This window comes from Dermacentor andersoni, chromosome 1 (assembly GCF_023375885.2).
Source record: "Dermacentor andersoni chromosome 1, qqDerAnde1_hic_scaffold, whole genome shotgun sequence".
NCBI classification, from domain to species: domain Eukaryota; kingdom Metazoa; phylum Arthropoda; class Arachnida; order Ixodida; family Ixodidae; genus Dermacentor; species Dermacentor andersoni.
This window is the reverse complement of record NC_092814.1, coordinates 386,124,527-386,145,793: the sequence shown is the minus strand read 5'-3', so window position 1 is coordinate 386,145,793 and position 21,267 is coordinate 386,124,527. Positions and strand designations below refer to the sequence as shown.

Genomic DNA, 21,267 nt, shown 5'->3' with positions numbered 1-21,267 from the left:
AATTTTTTTTACAGCTCGCTAAGCCACCCACATTACGTCCCACCACCATTTTCACGCACGTCAGAGCGCACCAGCCATCAACTCCAAGTTTCTCGTCCTCGAACATGAACTGTTATTTTTCAAGCGTCATTTTTTCCTCGAGCTGCCACAGACTGGAACGACCTACGCTTCAATGTCGCTGCCATCACATGTCATTCAGAATTTCTGGAAACTGCTCAAACTTGTATTTTTCCGCAACACCTGCCTTCTGTGTACATTTTAACCACCCCTTATGTAATAAATGAAAAATGGAATTAGAAAGACCAGTCATGTCATTGGGCGATTTTACGTCCGGAAGGCCTAGCAGTTTCCTCAAATGGTACTAAATGATCCTTGTTCGATCGTCGAAACTTTACTTCAACAGCGCAATGGCGTCTGCGTAGCACGATCTGGACGTCGGCAAACCAGCGATTGCTGCTCCTGCATCGTGAGCCAGAAAACTTTCGAGGTGATAAAATTTAGCGGAAGTCGTCAAGCCATTGTTTAGGTGATAGGTCTGTTCAAATTGCTCCCAGAAGCCTGTCTAATCATTCAGGTCCCCTTGAACTTTGAGATATGTAGCTGTGGCAATCAGGGTCCCACAAATCTGACTGGAGTCTCATATCTGGTGGTCGAGCTTTCTACCTGGGCGAACTGGCAACAAAGCTCAACAAGCCTGCTAATGGCTTCATCGCTATATTCCGCTGCGGCTGTATACTCTTGTTCGAACTGTTCGGTGGGAATATATTCATGAAACTGCATGTTAATCTGCGAAAGCTCATAGTTGCCCGCGGACAAAGGACCTCGAACAGCTGAGAGTTTCGCGATGTTGGCTTTGGAAGAATCAAACCAGGATCGGGCTTCCTGAATGATTTTACTGTTCCGAGCCCATCGTACAGATCACTTGTCTTTAAGTCTATCCTTGATAGCGTCGAAGCTGGCTATGTCCTGGTGCCCGCGCCGGTTTTCATATCCACGATCAGTTGATTCCTCGCCGCCCGCAACACGAAACGAGAGTAGAGTACTGTCAGGTGTGCGTAGAACAAGCACAGTTGCGCTTTTGCGTTTTCGGCAACATATGTACGTGCTTACACGGCAACGGGCTAGAAAAACTCAAACGGGAGCCATGGCGTAGCACCTACGTATTCCAACGTCTTTCTTTTCTTTGTCTACACTGCCTAGCCACGTTTATTTAACTTCGTGTTTTTCTACAACAGCCTTGCTACTATAGCCGTCCCGTACAGGGTGATAAGGCGGGAGACGTAAAGATGACGTGAAGAAGGCAAGGAAACAGCGGTTACGGGCAAACTGAAGGTACGATACGGTATGCTTCTGCTATTTCTTAAAAGAAACACCGCGAAAATTTGTCAATCGGACAAATGAGCAGGATGTGCAGATGCAACGCCATATTAAAACACCGTGGGGTCTAGGCGGCCCTGCGGAAACTCTCGCAAGTCAAATCAAGACTTCTGTGCCTTCTGTGGTAGCTTGACAGCTCTTACATTGCTCGAGGTCGCGGGTTCACTCCCGACCGTGGCAGCCGCACTTCAACGGGAGTGAAATGCATAAACGTTAGTGCACTTGGATTTTGGCGCACGTTAAACAACAAAAGAGTGTCAAAGTTAATCAGCAGTCCACCACTATAGCGTGCCTCCCCTTACAAAAAAAATTGTTGAAAGGTTATTGACATATCATTGTTCAACGTCAACAAATGACCTTGAAAGATCATCGAGGAATTGTTGAAACATCATTGAGGAAATTGTTGACAAGTGTTGATAATTGGCCCGCGACATTCACTGGAAACATCATTGTGGCCTCTCAATTTGAAAGATCATTGGCATATCGTTGAAACTATGGTGTACTTCAATGCTGAAAGCCCATTGAAGCATTGTTGAAGATGTGTTGTTTGTCAATGTTGAAACCCAATTGACGTATTGTTGAAATGTTTTGTTTGTCAATGTTGAAAGCCCATTGAAGCATTGTTGAAGCTCAAAATTAAAAGCCCATTGAGGTATTGTTGAAATGTGTTGTTTGTCAATGTTGAAAGCCCATTGAAGCATTGTTGAAGATGTGTTCAGTCTCAAAATTGAAAGCCCATTGACGTTTTGTTGAAATGTGTAGTTCGTCAATATTGAAAGCCCATGGAAGAATTGTTGCAGATCTGTTGAACATCAGCACAAATTATGTTGAAATCCCTTTATGCCCCACTGGGTATTTAGCAGTTTAAACCTGCACTTACCTTAAAATACTGCTGAGCTATGTTGCATATAATTACCTTTGATGTCACGTTGGTATGTTTGCTGTGAGAGGATAGGGATAAAATTTAAATACAGCAGTTTTGTATCGCAGGCCTCTGTCACCCTGGGCTCAAAACATGCTCCTAGATTGCCTGTAATAAAACATATTGCAAAACTGCTAGCAGTACTGTTATGCCACTTTTTTCAGTTGTCAGTGAATGGTCCTCCACAAAACCAAGAGTGCTGAACTGATGCAGACAAAAACCATTTTTCTAGGTGAACTGTTTATTTGCAACCAAACATCTGTGTAAATGTACAACCATTTGTAGTTTGAGAACATCAGAAACTTCTTAAAAACTATTGCACAGTACAAACTTCCTGCAGCTTGACACCATAACAAAATTGAATACTGAAGGTGTAGTATGTGTGGCCCTGAAGTAAAACACATTTCCCAAAAGAAATAAATTTAAAAAAATAAATACCTAAATATATAAATGTAGAAGCAGACTGACATGACTGTCAATAAGTACACTCAAAAAAGGTACTTGCTTTCTCTATTAGGGAGCCAGTGGTACTATTACCATGGCACGATTTGCTTGAGCCCACAGCACTCAAATGAGACCTGATATGCAGGGCGGTTATCTTTAAGTTTCATGGAATTTATTAAACACGGACTGTTGCAGCTAACATAATTCTAGATACAGAGTGCCAAACATTACTTGCATGAGAAATCAAGACACCATAGCTGATTAAGAAAAACTCAGTTCCTAATAAAGTTTTTACGAATTGTAGACGGTAATTTTACAAGGTGTATGCACTAAGAACGAACTTCCAGAATGACACCAGTAACGAGACACATGCCATCAAACTGGCTGTAGAAATGCACTGCTGTAGCACTTTTTTGTTAACAAAACGCACTGTTATGCATTGAAGCACAAAAGTAACCGGAATGCCCATGTATTTCTCTCACATTTATGAAAAAATCTCGCAACTGGTGTCATCCTGGAAATTAATTTCAAGTGAATATGTCTTTCAACCTCACTGGCTACAATTTGCAAACTGAAATATGTGCCGTGATGTTTAAGTGAATTTATAAATTTATGAGAATCAGTTTAATGTTTCCATTTCTTGTGCTAGTAATGTCCACCTCTGAATAATCCCGCTCAAGAACAAAAATTATGCTACCTGGCACAGACAACTTTAAAAAAATCTGTAAAACTGAAAAAGGACCACTGTACATTCCTTATTTGTTGGTTGAATGGTGTGTGCCAATTTCAGTAAACCTTACATACTTCTGAAATATGGCAATCACAATAAGTGATGCTTATGGGAGCAGTTTATTATGCTGCATTGCTGTTGCATGATACAGTTGCGTTTTCTGCCACGATAACGTTCCTGTGCAGGTCATTCCATATCAAGCGACTTATTCATATTTACTTCAGATTTTTATATGAAAAAAAAACTATTAGTGATGTGCTGGAATAAAACAAAGTTACTCCTTTTGTGAGTTCCATTTCAACTTTATTCACTGTCACAAAAAACTAACGAAATAATTCAGAAAAAGATATGGTTATATGCAAACATGAAAGGCACATCATTGCCATTACCGGAGATTTTTGGTTGCATTTTAAATTTAAGCCGACTTATACTTATTAATTTTTACTCACGTATTTTAGATAGCAATAAACCATTTTCACAAAGTTATGTAAAATGCAGTTTTTACTGAACTGCGACAATGGCACAGATGCAATTGCAGGTGTGCGATTCCATGCCGAATCGACCAGTGTTTTTTTGACACCACACATATAGCTGAAACATTGCCATATGTTTACTAGAGATTAAAACTCGTTACCCACTTTTATTTATTTTTGCTAGATATTTTGTAACATTTTGGTGACAGTTTAGTTTTCCTGCTCAGCTGAGCTAGAGGACATCAATCAACATTCTTTTTCAAATGCACATTGTATTGATCGAGGCCTTCAAATGGTGTGCGTGGAAGTACGGTGAAGTGATGCAACTGCCAAAATAGCCAATTTTTCAAATATTTGAATACTTCGATTGCTTTTGGCACCGGCAAAAATGAGTCAAATTGCAATCCGTTAGATTTCTTTTCGTAACGAAAAATTCACAGGACAGAACTTAAATACAGAATGGTAGCCCAAGTGACATAGTATAGCAAAAAAATATGTGCAGCTTTGAAGGTTCAGCTGATCGCCTGTAAAAAAAAAAAAAACAAATTCTAATCTTTTGCAAGAAGCTTCATGTTGAAGGAAAAAACAGCTTTCATAGTTGGCCAAAAAATATGTGATACATTATTGGATAGCTCTACATGTCTGCTATGCATGTGTGAAGTTAAAGAAGGCATTATTTTTAAATGCGAGAAATTCTTTTTTGAAATTTTGTCAGCACCGACTTTTCTCGGATGTGCGCACAGCTTGCCGGCTGGGAATGCGCACGACAAAGCTGGCTTTGTCTCCACACAGATGACAGAGAAGCGGTGTTAGGGTTGCATTTTATTGCCAAGGGCCACATGCTCTAACGCAACGAGGCTTGTGTTTGGTGTGGGCCAGGTAAACCATACAGCCATTGCCCATAAACTATCAATACGAGGTCTGTTAGAAAAGTATCTGACCTTTGGCTGAAGAAAAAAAAAAAACTGGCATAACTGGAGCGTTGGAAACCTAATCACCCTCAAAGTAGTCTCCTTGGGACTCCAGTCACTTCTCCCAGCAGTGCTGCCATTGTTAGAAGCATTCCGAGAAGGCCTCTTTCCGAACGGAGTTTAGCTCAGCTGTCGTTGCAGCCATAATGTCTTCTCTTGTCTGAAATCGCGCTTCTTTCAATGGCCTCTTGATTTTGGGAAACAGCCAGAAGTCGCAGGCGGCCACATCAGGAGAGTAAGGAGCCTGTCGAACTACAGGAGTCTGGTTATTCGCCAAAAAAGTCTGAATCAAGTGCGAGAAAAGCATTGTCGTCATGGATGCGCCAATTTCCTGTTGACAACTTCGGTATCTTGCGCCACACAGCATCACATAGGCCATGCAGGACATCCCTGTAGTAGTCTTTAGTGATTGTTTGACCCTGTGGTGCGTACCCGTGGTGTACCACACTGCGGGAGTCAAAGAAAGCAGTCAGCAACACTTTAACGTTGATGCGCACTTAGCGGTCTTTGGTTGGTGACGTGGACTGCTTCCACTGTAATGACTGGGATTTGGTTTCCGGGTCGTAAACATACCCCCAAGACTTGTCACCAGTGATTATGGTGTTCATGAAGTTGGGGTCACTGTTTGTGGAATCCAGCATGTCTGTGAGACTTCAACACGAAGTTGCTTTAGCTCCACCATGAGCAGTTTGGGAACGAATTTCGGTGCAACTCTCTTCATGGCCAAATCTTCAGTGATAATGGAATGTAGATAAAATGTGCTGATGCCCACCTCTTCCACAATTTCTTGGATAGTCACACGACAGTCCCGCATCACCACGGGGTTCACTTCGGCGATGACCTGGTCATTTCGGCATGTTGATGGCCGACTGGAGCGTGGCTCGCTCTCCACCGATGCATGGCCGTCTTTAAACTGGTTGTACCACTCCTTAATCTGTGTGCTGCTCATAGCATAGTCACCAAAAGCAGTCTGAATCTTCGGAATGGTTTCCACTTGGCTGTCGCCCAGTTTCTGGCAAAATTTGATGCAGTAGCACTGCTCCAGTCACTCCGCCATTTTCCTTGCAATAAAAAACCGACGAGAGCACTGTGTACTACCTCATTCAAATGCTGCGTCCCAGCAAGTCACGCTATTGGCAGGCAGGAAAAAACTCGTGCATGCGCACAAAGGTTCAAGGGCAGCTGATGAAAACGCACTTGTTACATATTCATCAGGTGTTCGCAAAAAAAGGTCAAATACTTTTCTAACAGACCTCGTACGTATTAAATACGTGAGGGAATCCTGCAGTGCTAAAAGATATGGTTCGTGCAGTTTACAAAAAGAAACATCAGCTATTATGTAGACAGTAAATCCAGAAAGAGCGCTGATATTGTTTATACAAAGCATTTTAAAGGGCATGTCGCAGTGCAATGCAACATAGAGGGAGCAGGACACTTTGTGCCCTGCTCCCTGAAGCCCAATGACGATGCAAGTAGAAAACACCTTCATAATTAGGACTGAAAACCTACATGAGTACGAACAAATTCTTGTGGTGTTGTTTGCTACCACTGTTTTAGAGCCGGAACATGCTCATCTACAAAAGTCATATGTGCCATGTTTAGTCTGATGTGGTCAGACACCATTGGCAACCACTTCTTGCGTTCATGTTAAAAAAATACGAATTGAGACTGCAGCTGCAGCGCTAGACGTCACCTGCCTTCGCAATGATAAAAAAGGCAGTCAGTTTGTTGAATAGTTCTTGTGGCTAATTATATTAACAATATTTCCTTACTAGATGACACGGCTTCATATATTTATGCTATATTTATGCTGTATGTGTGATCCACAAATCAACATTATAAAAAATAATTTATCGCACTTAAACAATAATACCTTTTTGTTACTTGTCACATGTATAGCAGACATGTAGGGCTGTGTAACGATGGGCGACATATACTTTTGTGCCAACCACCAAAGCTAATTTTTTTACCTTCAACACGAAGCTTTTTGCAAAAAATTTGAACTTTACAGTTTTTTAGCTGATCAACTGAACCTCCAAGGCTTGAAATATTTTGCAGCTATCCCAAGTCAACCAGTCTGATTTTATATTTATTTTGTGCCTTCTGTATTTCCCTACGTTAGAAGAAAATTCAAGCTTTGCAAATTTTGGCACTCACACCACTTCAGTCTCTTGACATGAACACCATCTGAATATTTGATCATACAATTTCCCTTTCAGAAGAAACGTGCATCAGTGCCTTCTAGCTTAGCTGGGCAAGAACAATAAATTTTTGCCAAAGTTCAAAAAAATTTTTGCGAAGGAAAATAAATGGGGAGCAAGAGTTTGGAGCTTAAACTATATCTGTGATGGTCAAAAAAACGTTGGTTGGTTGCCCTGGAATGACTCAAGTGTATGTACGAAAGCAAATTTTCTCATTGTACCTACTCAAAATCAAGCAAACTTGAAATGGTTTGCCATAATGGAACAGTTCTTGACAAAATTGGGTGGTTTGGCATGAAATGGCTTAAGATACTTAAAAAATATATTAATCAGGAAACACTTTCCTTACTAGAACCATATCAAAAACTAACATAAAAATGTAGTGAACTATAACAAAGCACAGCACTTGTATTCTGGATTGAGCAATCCAATGTGGACTTCTCAGGAGACTAGCATAAGTAACATAAATAAAATTAACATAAAAATGTGAAGGCATAGAAAGGCACAACATTTGTAAGCTCATTTGAGAAATCCAAATTGGGCCCTTCAGGAGACTAACACAGAACATAAAAATGTCGAGAGTTACAAAAGCACAACACTTGTGTTTTGGTTTGAGCTGTCCAACTTGGGCTCTTGAGAGGTTATTGGTCCCATGCGAGAAGCGAGGCCACAGTTCTTTACATAGGGCATGTTGGTACCAGGCAATTTGCAACACGTGAAGCCTGCAAAAACAAGAAGCCAGAACAAGTTTTAAAAAGCAACTTCCACATGCAAAAGAATGGCATGAAATATGCCCTCGTTATAATGAAATCGATTTATGTATTTGTCTTGCTTTATTCCAACTGTCCATGGGTACAGCTTCACAGCATGACCATTTAAATTTATTCAGTGCGGCACAGGACTCCACTAAGTGTCAAATGCAGGAAAGGGCAAAGAGGAACAAAACACTGTAGCAAAATAACTTTATGAATATCCTCAATGTCAAAGATGTGAGCTTTGCTTGCTGAGAAACGAAATGGTGAAACAAATTCATGTCGTTCATAAATAAACCTGAACTGACAACTAAAATTATTTCTTGTAACTCTCATAATTAAAATTTGCTGCACTTCACTGTGCTTTTCCATGCTCCAAATACAATAGTGTCATGTCACTACAACTGAGTGTAGCTTCATTTGATGTTAGGTTTCCTGAGTTCACATGCAATCGGAATGTACTTCTCGCCTTACAATGACTTAAGACTTTCTACATTAAAGAAGACACTGCTTACAGTGAAGTATGTTTTCTGCCTCGACGACTGAATTACTGTTCTAATGAGGATTCCGTGTAGTGCACCAAGCTGCTTAGCATGACACATGCAGAATGTGACAGAGACGAAGAAATGCCGTCTTTTAAGAGCCATATGCGATAGGACATGACTTCTTTAACCCTTTTAGGGTTCACTGCCGTACATCTGTGGCTGTGATGGAACGTTCTGAAAAAAATTTGCCTTTTCAGAACAAAGTGTTGCCTAGCATCCCACTGGAGGTGCTGCAACCTTCTGAGACTTCTAGTAAATATTCTTATAGTGCTGTCGCTCCTTGGGTTTCTCCAAAACTGATTTTTCACCTAGCTCCTTGGTGTCTGTCATTGCAGTAATTTGGGAGTGTTGCCACAAGTTTTTTGTTTCATTACACAAAAAAATTATGCTGCTTTATCCTGCATAAAAAAATAAAACATGTAAAACTGCAAATACTGAAATGGTATTGCCACTTTATTGTTATTTAAAAATATTATTTACCAGTTTATTTTTTCGGAATGTCACTCTGAAGAACTTAAATCTGCAATAAAAATATTAAGGGTGCGCGAAAAGTGATTTTTGAGGCTGAACCGAATAATGCTAGAAGCAAATCAAATAATGGATAGTTTCTGAATAATGAACAGCTGATATCACAATTAATGTAAGATGAGGCTCACATCCTAGTATTATTAAAGTTAGCAAGTTTCTGTCATTGTTATGTTATGAAAAGCTGTTTATTAAAAGCACAAATGGAGCAGCAGAAAGTTTCTTCACATGCACAGGACTCTTCAGTAAGCATAAATGATTGCTGTACAGCCTCTCAAGTACAGCTACTGAAGTAACGTAGCCTGGTCTGCTATTACAAGTTGTTACGTTTTATGTCTACACTATGTTAGTGGAGGTGAAAATTTACCGTACTTTGGCTCAAATTTCATGTTTCATTGGTGTTTCGAAATATTAGAATACTCGCATTTACAAATAGTGACCATTCAAAGACTAAATTGAATAAGACACTATTCAATTCGAAAGTTTTGAGCATTTGCACACCGCAATAAATATATAACTCCTAAATTAGAGAGGCATATTTCCCCCAAAATGTGATCCTCAACGGGCTAAACAAGAGCGACAGAAAAGCCCATTTATATTTTTGATTAATTTAAGCCCATAATCTACTTGGCAATGGTTCATAATAACCCTGTTAACAGGTAGGTGAAGTAAGGAAGCAGGAATCAATTCTAACAATTTCAGAATGGGAGTAGTGGACATGTCCGATGGTCTGTAAGAAGCTTTATACATTAGGCCCCAAGAGCCTATTCTCAATTTATTGAAGTATATGGGGAAAAGCCACATAAATATTTTTTTCATATCTTAGAATACACATAAATATTTTTTTCATATCTTAGAATACAAAGTGATAAAGTGTGCGTGAATAAATACGAGTCATAGGTTAAGTGCTTAGAATGAGTAAGCGCCCACAAAACATAGTACTATTGACAGCAATGCTTGCAACTCTGTCCCTGTTGTTTCTTTGATTGAAACAACCAAAAGAAAATTGCCACACCACTCAGGTTCCCTCTGCTAAAAGGCTGCTGTCTGGCATCACATGGACCTCCTTCAATATAGGAGCAACCTTAATTCGATGTGGTCTGTTAAAATTGGTGAAACTACTGTTTCACATCTCAGAACCTGGAGAGCTGTTTTGACTTCTGCAATTTGGTGAACATGCTCCTGCTCGAGCTGAGCAGTAACCACACTTGAGCATACCTTCTCCGCAATTCGCGTATTAGAATAACATTTTCAGGCTAACTAAACATGTCCTCCATGCCAATAGATTTGGAGCGTGCTTCACAGACAACTATTCCTTGCAATGACAGCCAAGTAACACTGCTAATGCGCAAATGCAGCTCATTTTATGTGGTGGAGCCACTAAAAACTTTCAGCAGTGAAGGCAGCTTTTAAATTTCAGAAGCATTTGAGTATGGCGGCATTACGCACTTAAGATCGTACGAACAGTCATTCCAAATAGTAGGCTATTGTCGCATACAACTGCACACACGGGCTACTTGAAAGTCGTTTGTTATGCCAATGGCAAGTTTATAATTTTAGAAAAAAATGTGAATGTAAAAATGCAACCAGAAAGGATGTATGGTACTTGCCTATAACAGCACTGACCCTGGTGGGGTCAAGAGCCTTTTTTGCCCCTTGGTGTTATTTCCAAAGCCCAAATGGCCCATGAGCTCCTCCTCTGTGAACACATGGTGAAGCAAGGCCCTTGCAAACTTTCCTGGTCCACCATGGCAGGCCATGGTAAACTGTGCCAGGATAACCTTCTCAATGTGCACTCCTTCAACCTATGTGAACCTGCATGTTTAAGTAAATGTTAGCAAAATAGTTTTAAGCCTTTCAAGCACATTCACACAACAGCCCTACTGCAAATAAATTACAAAAGTACCTGTTGCAAATCTAGATTGCTAAACTTGACTTCTTACAAGCTTCTTATGCTGTCTGGATGCCACATGTTTCAGAAAAACAATCCAGCACAAACAAGAATAATAAACCAAAGTATCCAAACATCTAGTACTTGAAAAAGGGGAGTACCAGCGAAACACAAATGACACGCACACAAGGAAACGGCATTAGACACGGACGGACGTTGGGACGGACCAGCGTCCGTTCCTGTCTAACGCCTTTTACGTGTGTGCGCGTCCTTTGTTTTGCTGGTACCCCCCTTTTTCAAGTTCATCACGCACCAACTGGTCCAAGAGCTTGTGCTAATGCACATCTAGTAATATTTATTGTGATTACCATTCTTAGGATACTTCATATTTTCAGGTGTTTGTCTCTATTTTCCCATCCATGTGTCAATAGGTAGTCCATGGTCTAATGGGGAGATTGGGCTGCTATGTTAAGGGAAGAGTTCAAAATCAACCGTAGGAACAACTTGGGTGACTGGGTATGCGACCCTGGGCATATGCCACTTTTCAATGAATCTCCTTCCCGCTATCTTGGGCAACTGCTGCTGCTTGTGTTGGCAAGCAGCATTAGGAGCTCAAAGACGGACATGATTGTCGATCATTACTAAGATTACCACTACATGTCACGTTAGCTTGCTGTGCTGCAGAAGTAATATGTGAGATTCCACTCCACTGTATGAAATGTACATAAGCTGCAAGGACAGTATGTGCCAACCACCACCTCAATTAAATTAGTCGACTCGCAAAGCACAGGCTGCACAAGATCACGGAGTGAACTCAGAAGTTTGTGGACAGTCAGTTGATGTTCATGTCAGGGACCTCTAGGGAAACTGTCATTTCCTCGATGTGCATCATCGTGCCGTCATACATTGTATTACAATTCTGTCTGTCTCGTTGTACCACCGTTCTAATAGTCATCACGTATCACCACAATTCAAAATATAAATAGACACTTATATCTACTGTTTATTTAATCTTTATGGAGAATACTTTGAGCATGAGTTTTTGCAAACATCATGAATTCTACAGCTTAAAGGAGCACTAAAGCAAAATTAAATTAATTAAATTCTGGCGTTTTAAGTGCCAAAACGACAATCTGATGTTTAGGCACGCCTTAGTGGGGAACTCTGGACTAATTTTTACCAAATCAGGCTGCAAGGTACCTGGGCAGTCTTGTATTTGACCTCCATCAAAATGCGGCTGTTTGATCCTGTGACCTCGTGCTTAGCGGAGCTGTGCCAACACCCCTAAGCAACTACGACATGAAAGCACTAAAGAGAAAAATTATTTTAGATGTATCTGTACATGACCTTCCTACTATTCAAGAGATTCACTCATACCGTGACAAGAGGCTGAGTAAACTGTAAAAGCAGCAAGAGGAAAGATTGGTGGCAGTGCTGCCTTGAAGTTACCACACCCGCTTGCTGTGACGTCATGGATTTTGATGATGTCTGTTGAGGTGTAGCAATTTTTTTTACAAATAAAGATGTTCTTCATCGTATTCCAAAAACCCAAAATAAAAAGCGTCAGGAACTTTTACAGAACCAACACAGCCCAAGTTTGAAAAAATACTTGGAATCCATGATGTGACAATGAGGTGTCAGCACAAAGATTTTGGGGCGATACTCAGAAAATTGAACTTTGAGCTTTATTTTCTCTAATAATCAAACAACTACCAAGAAAGTTACAGAAGTAGTTATTTAACACGACGCTTTATTTTAAATTCATTTAAGGTGTCATTAGTGTCCCCTTAATACAAAACAAGGAATGCACTTGGCTGCGTAATAGGTTAACATGCATCACTGGTTCTCATTAAGGTAGGATTATCAGTATAGCAAAGGGCATGCACTGGCTGCTCCAGAGGGGAGCCCTTCCACTTCCCCTCAACCTCCCAATTTCCAATTTCTTTATGAGCAGTGATGCAATTTCTCTATCTTAACGAGACATAATGCCAAGGAGATTAAAAATGCCATGCTGGTTACAGCATGTGGTGACCGGCACTTCACACCGTCCAGCTCGGCATCAATCTTTTTGGAATTTGGCCCTTGAAATGCAGAAAGCCCCGATCGCTGCTCGTTCTTCAGCCAACTTTCTCAAAGGGTGCTGCTGTTCTGGTTTGATACCTCTAGCTGTGCACTGCTGTATGACATAGGTCATAATACCTTCGTTCTGGTAAAACTAGAAAGATGTGCACTCATGCAGACCACTAATGTCCACACTAAGTTTCTGAACGCCCCTCTCATATCAGGCATATACACTGAAAAAGGCACATTCCGCGTTTAATATGTTCACAAGTGACAATGAAATTCACTCCCAGTCCCGGTGCAGTTGCAAAGTCTTTAAGCTGAGTGCTTAAAGGCACCATGTCTCCTAATGAAGGCACTCTGCACCAATTGATCACTGGAGCAAATGCGTTGCAGTTGCATCAGCAATGTTCTTGTTTTTTCTGCTTCCTGCAATACATTTTCACGGTATCACTGTATTTGATCATCGTGACGCTACAGAATGGATGGCCAAGGAATTCACTTTTACCGTTCCAGCTGGGGCCTCTCCCAGCTCATTTTGAATCTGAAAAAAGATGTCACTATTAAAACGTGAAGCCACGATGCAGCAAAAGCGACAATCAAAAGAGCTACATGGACCATTAGGCTGACATAAATGGACGGATACACATGACTAGTCATTGAATACACTTAAGTGTGGCCGCTCTTGCCAATGGCAGTGTGAGCTTGCCAAAAAATTTATTTCACATTCCTCTAGTTACTTTAAACATTATTTCCACGCATCTACTTAACTGTTATGGCCACATATTAAACGCAGCTCCTTTATATAAAACCAGTGTTACATTCCTTTACTCCCCGTCTACCTGATGCTACTGAAGTTTTGCTTACTCTCAAAGAAAGAATTTCACAGAACTGCTCTTTCGACATTATTCCAAGCTTGTGGCAAAGCGCCGTGATTTAGTTGACAACGATGCGCTCCCCTTTCAATCTGTTCACTCTATAGTGCTCTGATTCAAAGCAAAAATTGCTTTTCGACATAACTAGCTACATCAATGGTCACAAGAAACAATGCTAATTATTGATGTTTATGTTGCCGATAACGTATACATGCCGCCTCGAAGCACAGTGGGACGACAACGCAGATATGCCAGGCATCTCGTTCCTTTACTGATTTTAAAACTATTGTTAAATCAGTTACTGAAGTACGAAAAGCTGCAATTTCCCGAAATTACATTATTTTGAATGTTGTAGGACCTGGAGTGCCATGAAATCTGCCTTTCCGTGAATGCAAAGAGCGCCTACGCGAAGCCGTTTGGGCGAAGCACTCGATGGCGACGAACGGAGAAGATGAAAAAATAAAGTTGAATGCGCGCGACCTGGGGGAAAACAAAACGCACGCGGTTGGCAAGGCGTATAACTCGATGATTTCGCAGCACTCTGTGGCATCACCCCTATTGTATCTCACGTATCGCATGTACACCCTTGAAATTCTTTATTATTATTGCGCGACAGCCTCCTCTGTGTTTTCCGATCGCGCGAACATCGGCCGCACGGCGTGTCAGATAGTGGCCTTGAAGCACCGCGGAGTCACTCGATCCTGATGGGAACAGCGCAACAGAATACACTTTCGCCAATCCCACCGCACCCCCCCCCCCCTTTTGCTGAAAGCTCGCTCACACGCCTTGTACTAGCGTGGCGCAAACGAAATATCTTCGATTACAGTACAGATCGGATGGTTTCACGTCGCATTGTTTTGCGCTCATTAATAAGGCTAACTCAATCGGTGCTCGAACACCGTATCAGAAATCATGGCGTACAACATGCCCTGTTTTAGGTGGCACCACATAGCTGCCTTAAGTCACCACAAGCGGAGTGTAAAGTTAAGCCAGGACAAAACTCCACGTTATCTGCCACAAATCTAGTGCTGTACAACCCATTCTCGCAACGGAAGGATAGTACTAGGAATGAAAACTACAAAAGAGGCGCGCGGAAGACACGCACAAGCGCTGAAATCATTTCCCCGCTTCCGTTCACCGCGTCGCAATGGACGAACAAGGGGAATTCGAAACACTCACTCACCCTTGATGTCGCTGAGTCGGAGGCGATCATGGCGATCTTCGAGGCAACAAGTCCATAAAAAGCGAGCAACACGCAGGAATATTCCAAAGATGTCACAGCGAAGCACACAAAGAACACAGAAAATGCAGGAAACTCTCAAGCTAACGGCTTGCACGAACTCGCCGGAATGCGCCAAGTATGAACAGCGCAAACGCGCAATCATACATGTACACTCATACAAATACACGCTTATATTATCATAAATTGTACCATTGGATAACAAATTATGTAATTTCATGTTATTACTGAACAATTGTTGCGATTTGCAAGTGTATAAAAGTTTTTTGCTTCGCTTCTTTGATGAACTACTTTCTTTAGCGCAGTAACGTAGTGCACCGGCCGGAGCTAATGGCATGCGCGGGAAAAGGCGCCAAATTCAAACGTCACAAACGCCGCGCTAATTTGTGCGCGCACAGTTTTCGTCGTTTGGATTTAAAAAAAAAAAGTAATGCGTGCCGCAACCATGCGAACTGAACTATTGACCAGAAAAGTACAGAAACGTCGCTGTTTGTGCTTCTTATTTCGACGTCATGGCAAACTGCGGGCGGTCTGTCGTCCCATTCTTTAAACATTTGTGCGTGTGCTCCTGCGCTGTGCGATTTGTCACCGAGAACGTATAGCAGCGCAGATTGTGCTTGGTGGCCGAGCAGATTCCGAACACATTCGCCAGCACCCCGTCTAGGTCACAGAAAAGAATTTGGCCTCCATGTGAAATATGAGCACCATGTCGTACATATCGGCCAAGCTTTTCGTTTCGTTCTGTATAGCGCGCTAACGGGTAAGCGAAACGCACTCTGTAAAAACGATGTTCACTCCTTTCTCCGCCGCACCCACCGTGGTGGCATAGTGGCTGAGCTGTTGCTCTACTAACCCGAGTGCTTGGGATCTAATGCCGGCCGCGGCGGCTGCATTTCGATTGGGGTGAAATGCAAAAACGACCGTGTACTGTGCGTTCGGTGCAGGTTAAAGGACCCCAGATGGCAAAAATAAATATGGCGTTTCTTACTACGGTGCGGCTCATAATCAAAGCGTGGTTTTGGCACGTCAAACCCCAGACTTGGATTTTGTTAACGTTCTCCGCCACCTTGACCATATTTAACATGGAGGCATGCAATGCCGTTTCCTAATTAACACACAGCCAGGGCACTGGCCCCTTATAATGGACGCCAATGGAAATGCAGGATGCGTCCAGTCATCGGTTGTTTGTCACTGCTTGTAGGGACGTTTGTCTTCTGAAACTGCATATATATATATATATATATATATATATATATATATATATATGCAGGGTGTTTCTGCTAACTTTAGGCCGAGTGTAAACTCTATGACGACGCGACTAAATGCATGTTGCTCCCTTTGGTATGTAGCGTGTCGCGCTATTTGTGTATTTTTGCTTAATTAGCTATTTAGTCAAGCATAATTAACCAACTTCTGAAGCAAGGAAGTTAGGAAAGAAATTCCAATTAGAAAGTTGCAGAGCTGTTGGCAACACGTCCGAATAAACAGTTTCTGTCTTTCTATCTGTTAAGTATTATTGTTTTTCACCTTACTGCGGATGCTCGCGAAATAGAAAAAGCACCACGTGACATATGCCCGCCTGCGAGTCGTGATTGCACTGCTCCTAAGCCTTCTGCGCACAAACGAAAACATACCATTTAACCGGTGTGAACACCCGTCTGCTTATCGCCATCATGAACCGCAGCGAGGGAAGCACGTCGCTGGCGTCAATACCACAGCCAACGCCTTCGTCACTGCCCTGTCGCCTTTTAAGCGGCAACACACCCTGCTCGATGGTATGTTCGTTTGGGAGCGCTGCAAGCACGGCGCGCAAGCGGATATGTCAGGTGATATTTTTTTCTATTTCACGGGCATCCGCAGTAAGCTGAAAAACACTAACACTTAGTAGATAGAAAGTGAGAAATTGCCTAATAGGACGTTTTGCAAAGTGCTCTAGAGCTTTCTAATTAGAATTTTTCGCCTAACTTTGTTCCTTCAGAATGGCTAATTTTCTTGACTAATTAACTACTTAGGAAAAATACAAGAATAGCGTGACACGTACAAGAGTGAGCAACATGCATTTGGTCGCATCGTCTTATGGTGCATCGGCATATTTTTAAACTCTGAGTAAAGTTAGCTAAAACACGTGTATATACGTCTATGGTTCAAGTAACGTGAAACACCCTGTATATATGCAATGGTGATCAAGTGATCAGTAAACCAACATATATGTGCAAAAGACGCACACATACATATGTGCGTGTGTTTTTCACATGTACTTCGAAACTCAATATTGCTTGTGACTCAATTTTATTCAACAATAAGTTAACAACATTTAGTCAACGACTTTATTGTTGGAAACTACTCAACAATGGTTCAATAGTCAATACTATTCAACAATATGTCAAGAGAATTTAGTCAATGACTTTATTGTTGAAAACTACTCAATATTGGCTCAATAATACTCAATACTATTCAACAATATATCAACAGAATTTAGTCAACGACTTCATTGTTGGAAACTACTCAACAATGGCTCAATAATACTCAATACTATTCAACAATATATCAAGAGAATTAAGTCAATGACTTTATTGTTGAAAACTGCTCAACAATGGCTCAATAATACTCAATACTATTCAACAATATACCAACAGAATTTAGTCAACGACTTTTTTGTTGTGAACTGCCCAACAATTTTACTGTTGAATTATTGCCTGTGGTTTCAATAATTGTTGAGGTATTGTTGAAAGGCTATTGAGTCAACAATTCGTCAACAATATGCCAACAACTTTTCAACAGTCATTTTCATAAGGGTCATAACCCGATTGCGATTTTGGCACCTACAGCACCACAATTCAATTAACGTTTAACACTCCTGCCACGATGCCATGTGCCATGTGAGTCAATGATAATGCTCAACCCTTTCAGAGATTATGAACAATGGCGCACAACAACACTTGAAGCAAAGACGTCTTCCTGTGTGTTCTGTGTACTACGCGAACAAATATTAGTGCTCCACGCAAGCTAACGTTTAACATCACGGTCTTAAAACGCTTTCACCCCCCTTTGGGGTGTATATTTATATTACAACGATAATCGTTATCTGCCTTGCTTGCGTTTCCTTTCTTGAAAGCTCGGCGCTCGCTACTTCCCTGTCGGGAATGCTGTGTCACACTGATAACGCGCAATCCGATCGTGACTGGGAAGTGCCGGGGACGCAGCGTTCAAGAAAGGAAACGCGGGCAAGACAGATGACGATTATCATTGTGGGACAAGATATAAGGTCCAAAGGGTGTAAGTTTCTTAAGGGTGCAACTAACCACTCTTGTATTAGACTCAACGCTGAAGATACTGCACATTTTCCGTCAACATTACCGCTAATTATCGTCAAAGCAAACAACGTAGAAAGCTTCGGTTACGTCGATTCCCATAATGTGTAGAATCCGCATATTTATGTTTCTCCCTTGTTTCATTGAGCCTTTTAGGCCTACTATTGCATGACTTCATTCAGTAGTTTCTGATCATTCGTTCCGGAGTAAGCGCGCTAATCTCTCCGTGACGGCCTCTGTCGGCGATCTTTGCAGCACCCGCTGGATCTGCGAGTCCGGCCTGCTGGATCGTCACCTGGAAGGGGTTCTGCTACAGACATGGCGACAGTTAGAGCGCGCGCACAGCGCGGCCGAGGCCATCCGCTCCGAAGACGTCTCCGGGCTGTTCGCCGTCTGGATAATGGGAATGGGAATGGCAGCCGTCGCAACGTTAGGCGAGGGAATCATGGCATGCCGAGGGCGCGTTGCAGCCTCGGGACCACGCAGTGGCCTTAGGCGGCGCCGCAACAGGCTCAAGCCGGGTCTTCGGGAACTTCTCTGTTGTAGGTCGTAAAAGGCCGCGGAACAGAACGCGGTTTGATTGATGCACCATCAGAACGATATAGAGAGTGCAAAGAAAAAGTGTTTTCAGCAGAGTGTTTTTTTTTATTTGTTTGTCTGACTGAGTTGTCTTAACGTTACCAGACGACGTAATCGTTTTCCTGAAGTATATCTCCGGCAGAACCGATACGCCTAAAGAATAATTTGAATGTGATGTTTATTTGGACAGTCCATATTCGCGACATTCAGTTACATCGATCATAGAAACAAGGTCCTTCAGTGCTTTCGAACTAGTAACGAAACCCGCGTAACGCTATGGCAGAGCTCCATATAACGCCCGCGTTGGACGCACCGCGACGCTGGCGCAAGTAGAAGTTGCACTGGAGCAGACGCCGAACGGACGCCACAGGCGTTCAGTGCGTACGTTCGCTATTGCGCAGGGGTGGACAGCCTGCATCGGCGTTTGAATATTCTCGACAGAACTTCCAAATTGCCATCCTGTCTTTGTACAGTGTTCAGAAACTTAAACGCGAAGAATTTAGAACTACAACGCCTTGTTTAATTTCCAAGCTCAACTGCGGACGCAACAGGGGCTTAATTCATAATTGAAATTCTGCACTTGGGCGGACTCCATCATTTGAAACAGTTTGAGCAAGTTAATGTTTCATTTTTAGATGATTGTGCGTGCAAAAACTGTGTTCCGAACTAACAAAGCTAACCAGCTGAATACTAAACTAATAACTCATTATTAAACTAATTAACTCATTAGTAATCAGAAAATGAGTTACTGAAAAAATTAATAAATTGCCTAATATATTACAAATTATTTTTTAATTACATTAAAATCAAGAAATATAACTAATTATCGCTGAACTAATAACTAAGCTAATAACCAACTAGTTAACTCGCGAAGATAGGCAACTGATTAGGCGATCAAACAAATATGCAATTACTAAAAATTGCAACTAATATCTTCCTAACCTAACTTATCATCTAGGAACTACATTAACTAAACAAACTCAAGAAGTAATGTAACCACTTCAATAAGAAAATCGACTAAACCAATAAACTAACGACATAATAACTGAGTAATACACCAACCAAGGAAACAAAATAAATCATGTAACTACCAAAAGTAATTAACAAAACAAACCAACAATGCTAACCAACTGATTAATCTACCTAACTCTAATATCTAAGCAAACATAATTAACTGAGTAACTAATCAACTAATAACTAATACATTGAACTAGCTAACCAAATATAACTGACTTTTCCAACTAACTAACAAGACAAAGTACAAATACAGACAGCCGAAAGAAACAGTTTGTGCAAGGAAGGCTACTAGGGGGTGGGGGTCGACGTCAATCATATAACGGTGCCGTGTATAATTTAAACACAAACGCATCGCACATATACATGAATTTTGTCAAAAGTTCCCATTGCATGTTCACTCTACAAACATGCTGAAATAAATGTGGGAGAGGCGCCTTTCCTCGTTAAACATTTGCATGATCGCGCAGCCAACCCATCTGGCGCAGCAGATTGTTCATCTTCCACTTACGACAACATCTCTGGTGCCAACTTCTGTCTCTATATGAATCTTTCAGGGAAGTTTCATGATCAGATTAAAAGTATTGAAGGACCCTGATAGTAATAAGCCACGAAGATAGCCGTGCAATATTTGTAGCGTTCTCTAACTGTTTCACTGAGCCATCATATATTCGTAGATAGATGGGTGTCGTGGGCCATATATTATTCAATTTTAGAGAACCCCTGTTCTGTCGCCCTAACACTATCGCCACAACCGAAGGCATTCCGAAGGCTTCGCCGCGTCAAGGCTTCGAGTGGTGAGGCACGCACTGCACGCCTTTGCATATCACCGGCCACGATAGCAGCAATGACTATGCTGGCAGGTTACGTTTCACAGAAAAGCCACTGCTCGTCATGCGGACCACGACCAGATTTGCCATGCGGTTCACGGATCCCCGGGCCGCCGCAGCTGCTGCTTCTCAGCTACGACTCTACTGCAGTGCTGTGAACACTGGTTATTTACTGAAAGAATAAATCAGCATATGTTGGCATTCGGTGTGGGAATTCGTCACTTAGGCAACTGTACCACACGTTGTCTGAATAAACTCTTTGACTCTTGACTTCTCAATCCAGCAGTCTTCCCGGACGCCTCAGATGTAGCCACGTCGCTCTCCCGGACTTCACAATTCACACATCCTCGTGTAATATTTGAAGATATTCTTGATCGAGGCGCACCCTGTTTCCCCGGAGACTTCTACGTACCAGACGATCACAGTGCCGCTTTGCGATTAAAGAAGGCGCTACGCTTCGCAAAGACTGCCGTGGAATATCAATGAACCGCAGTGACACCATCCGTCGAGGAGTAGCACTACAATC

The 21,267-nt window shown here is 41.8% G+C and overlaps 1 protein-coding gene and 1 long non-coding RNA gene across 2 annotated transcripts in view; one reads left to right on the top strand and one right to left on the bottom strand.

The window, feature by feature from the left end:
* The window catches only part of LOC126518603 (uncharacterized), a 106,682-nt gene extending 85,748 nt beyond the window's left edge, over nt 1–20,934 (top strand). Inside the window, exon 7 of the mRNA XM_050168382.2 lies at nt 18,574–20,934. Coding sequence (XP_050024339.2) covers nt 18,574–18,871 — 298 coding nt within the window. The 3' untranslated portion in view covers nt 18,872–20,934. The remainder of the gene's footprint in view (nt 1–18,573) is intronic.
* On the bottom strand, nt 2,523–15,119 carry LOC126518610 (uncharacterized). Its single transcript, XR_007596429.3, has 4 exons — nt 14,951–15,119; nt 13,401–13,436; nt 10,551–10,755; nt 2,523–7,840 (listed from the first exon to the last, which is right to left on the bottom strand). It is a non-coding gene; the product is annotated as an uncharacterized lncRNA (long non-coding RNA).
* Nucleotides 20,935–21,267: the final 333 nt, after the last annotated feature.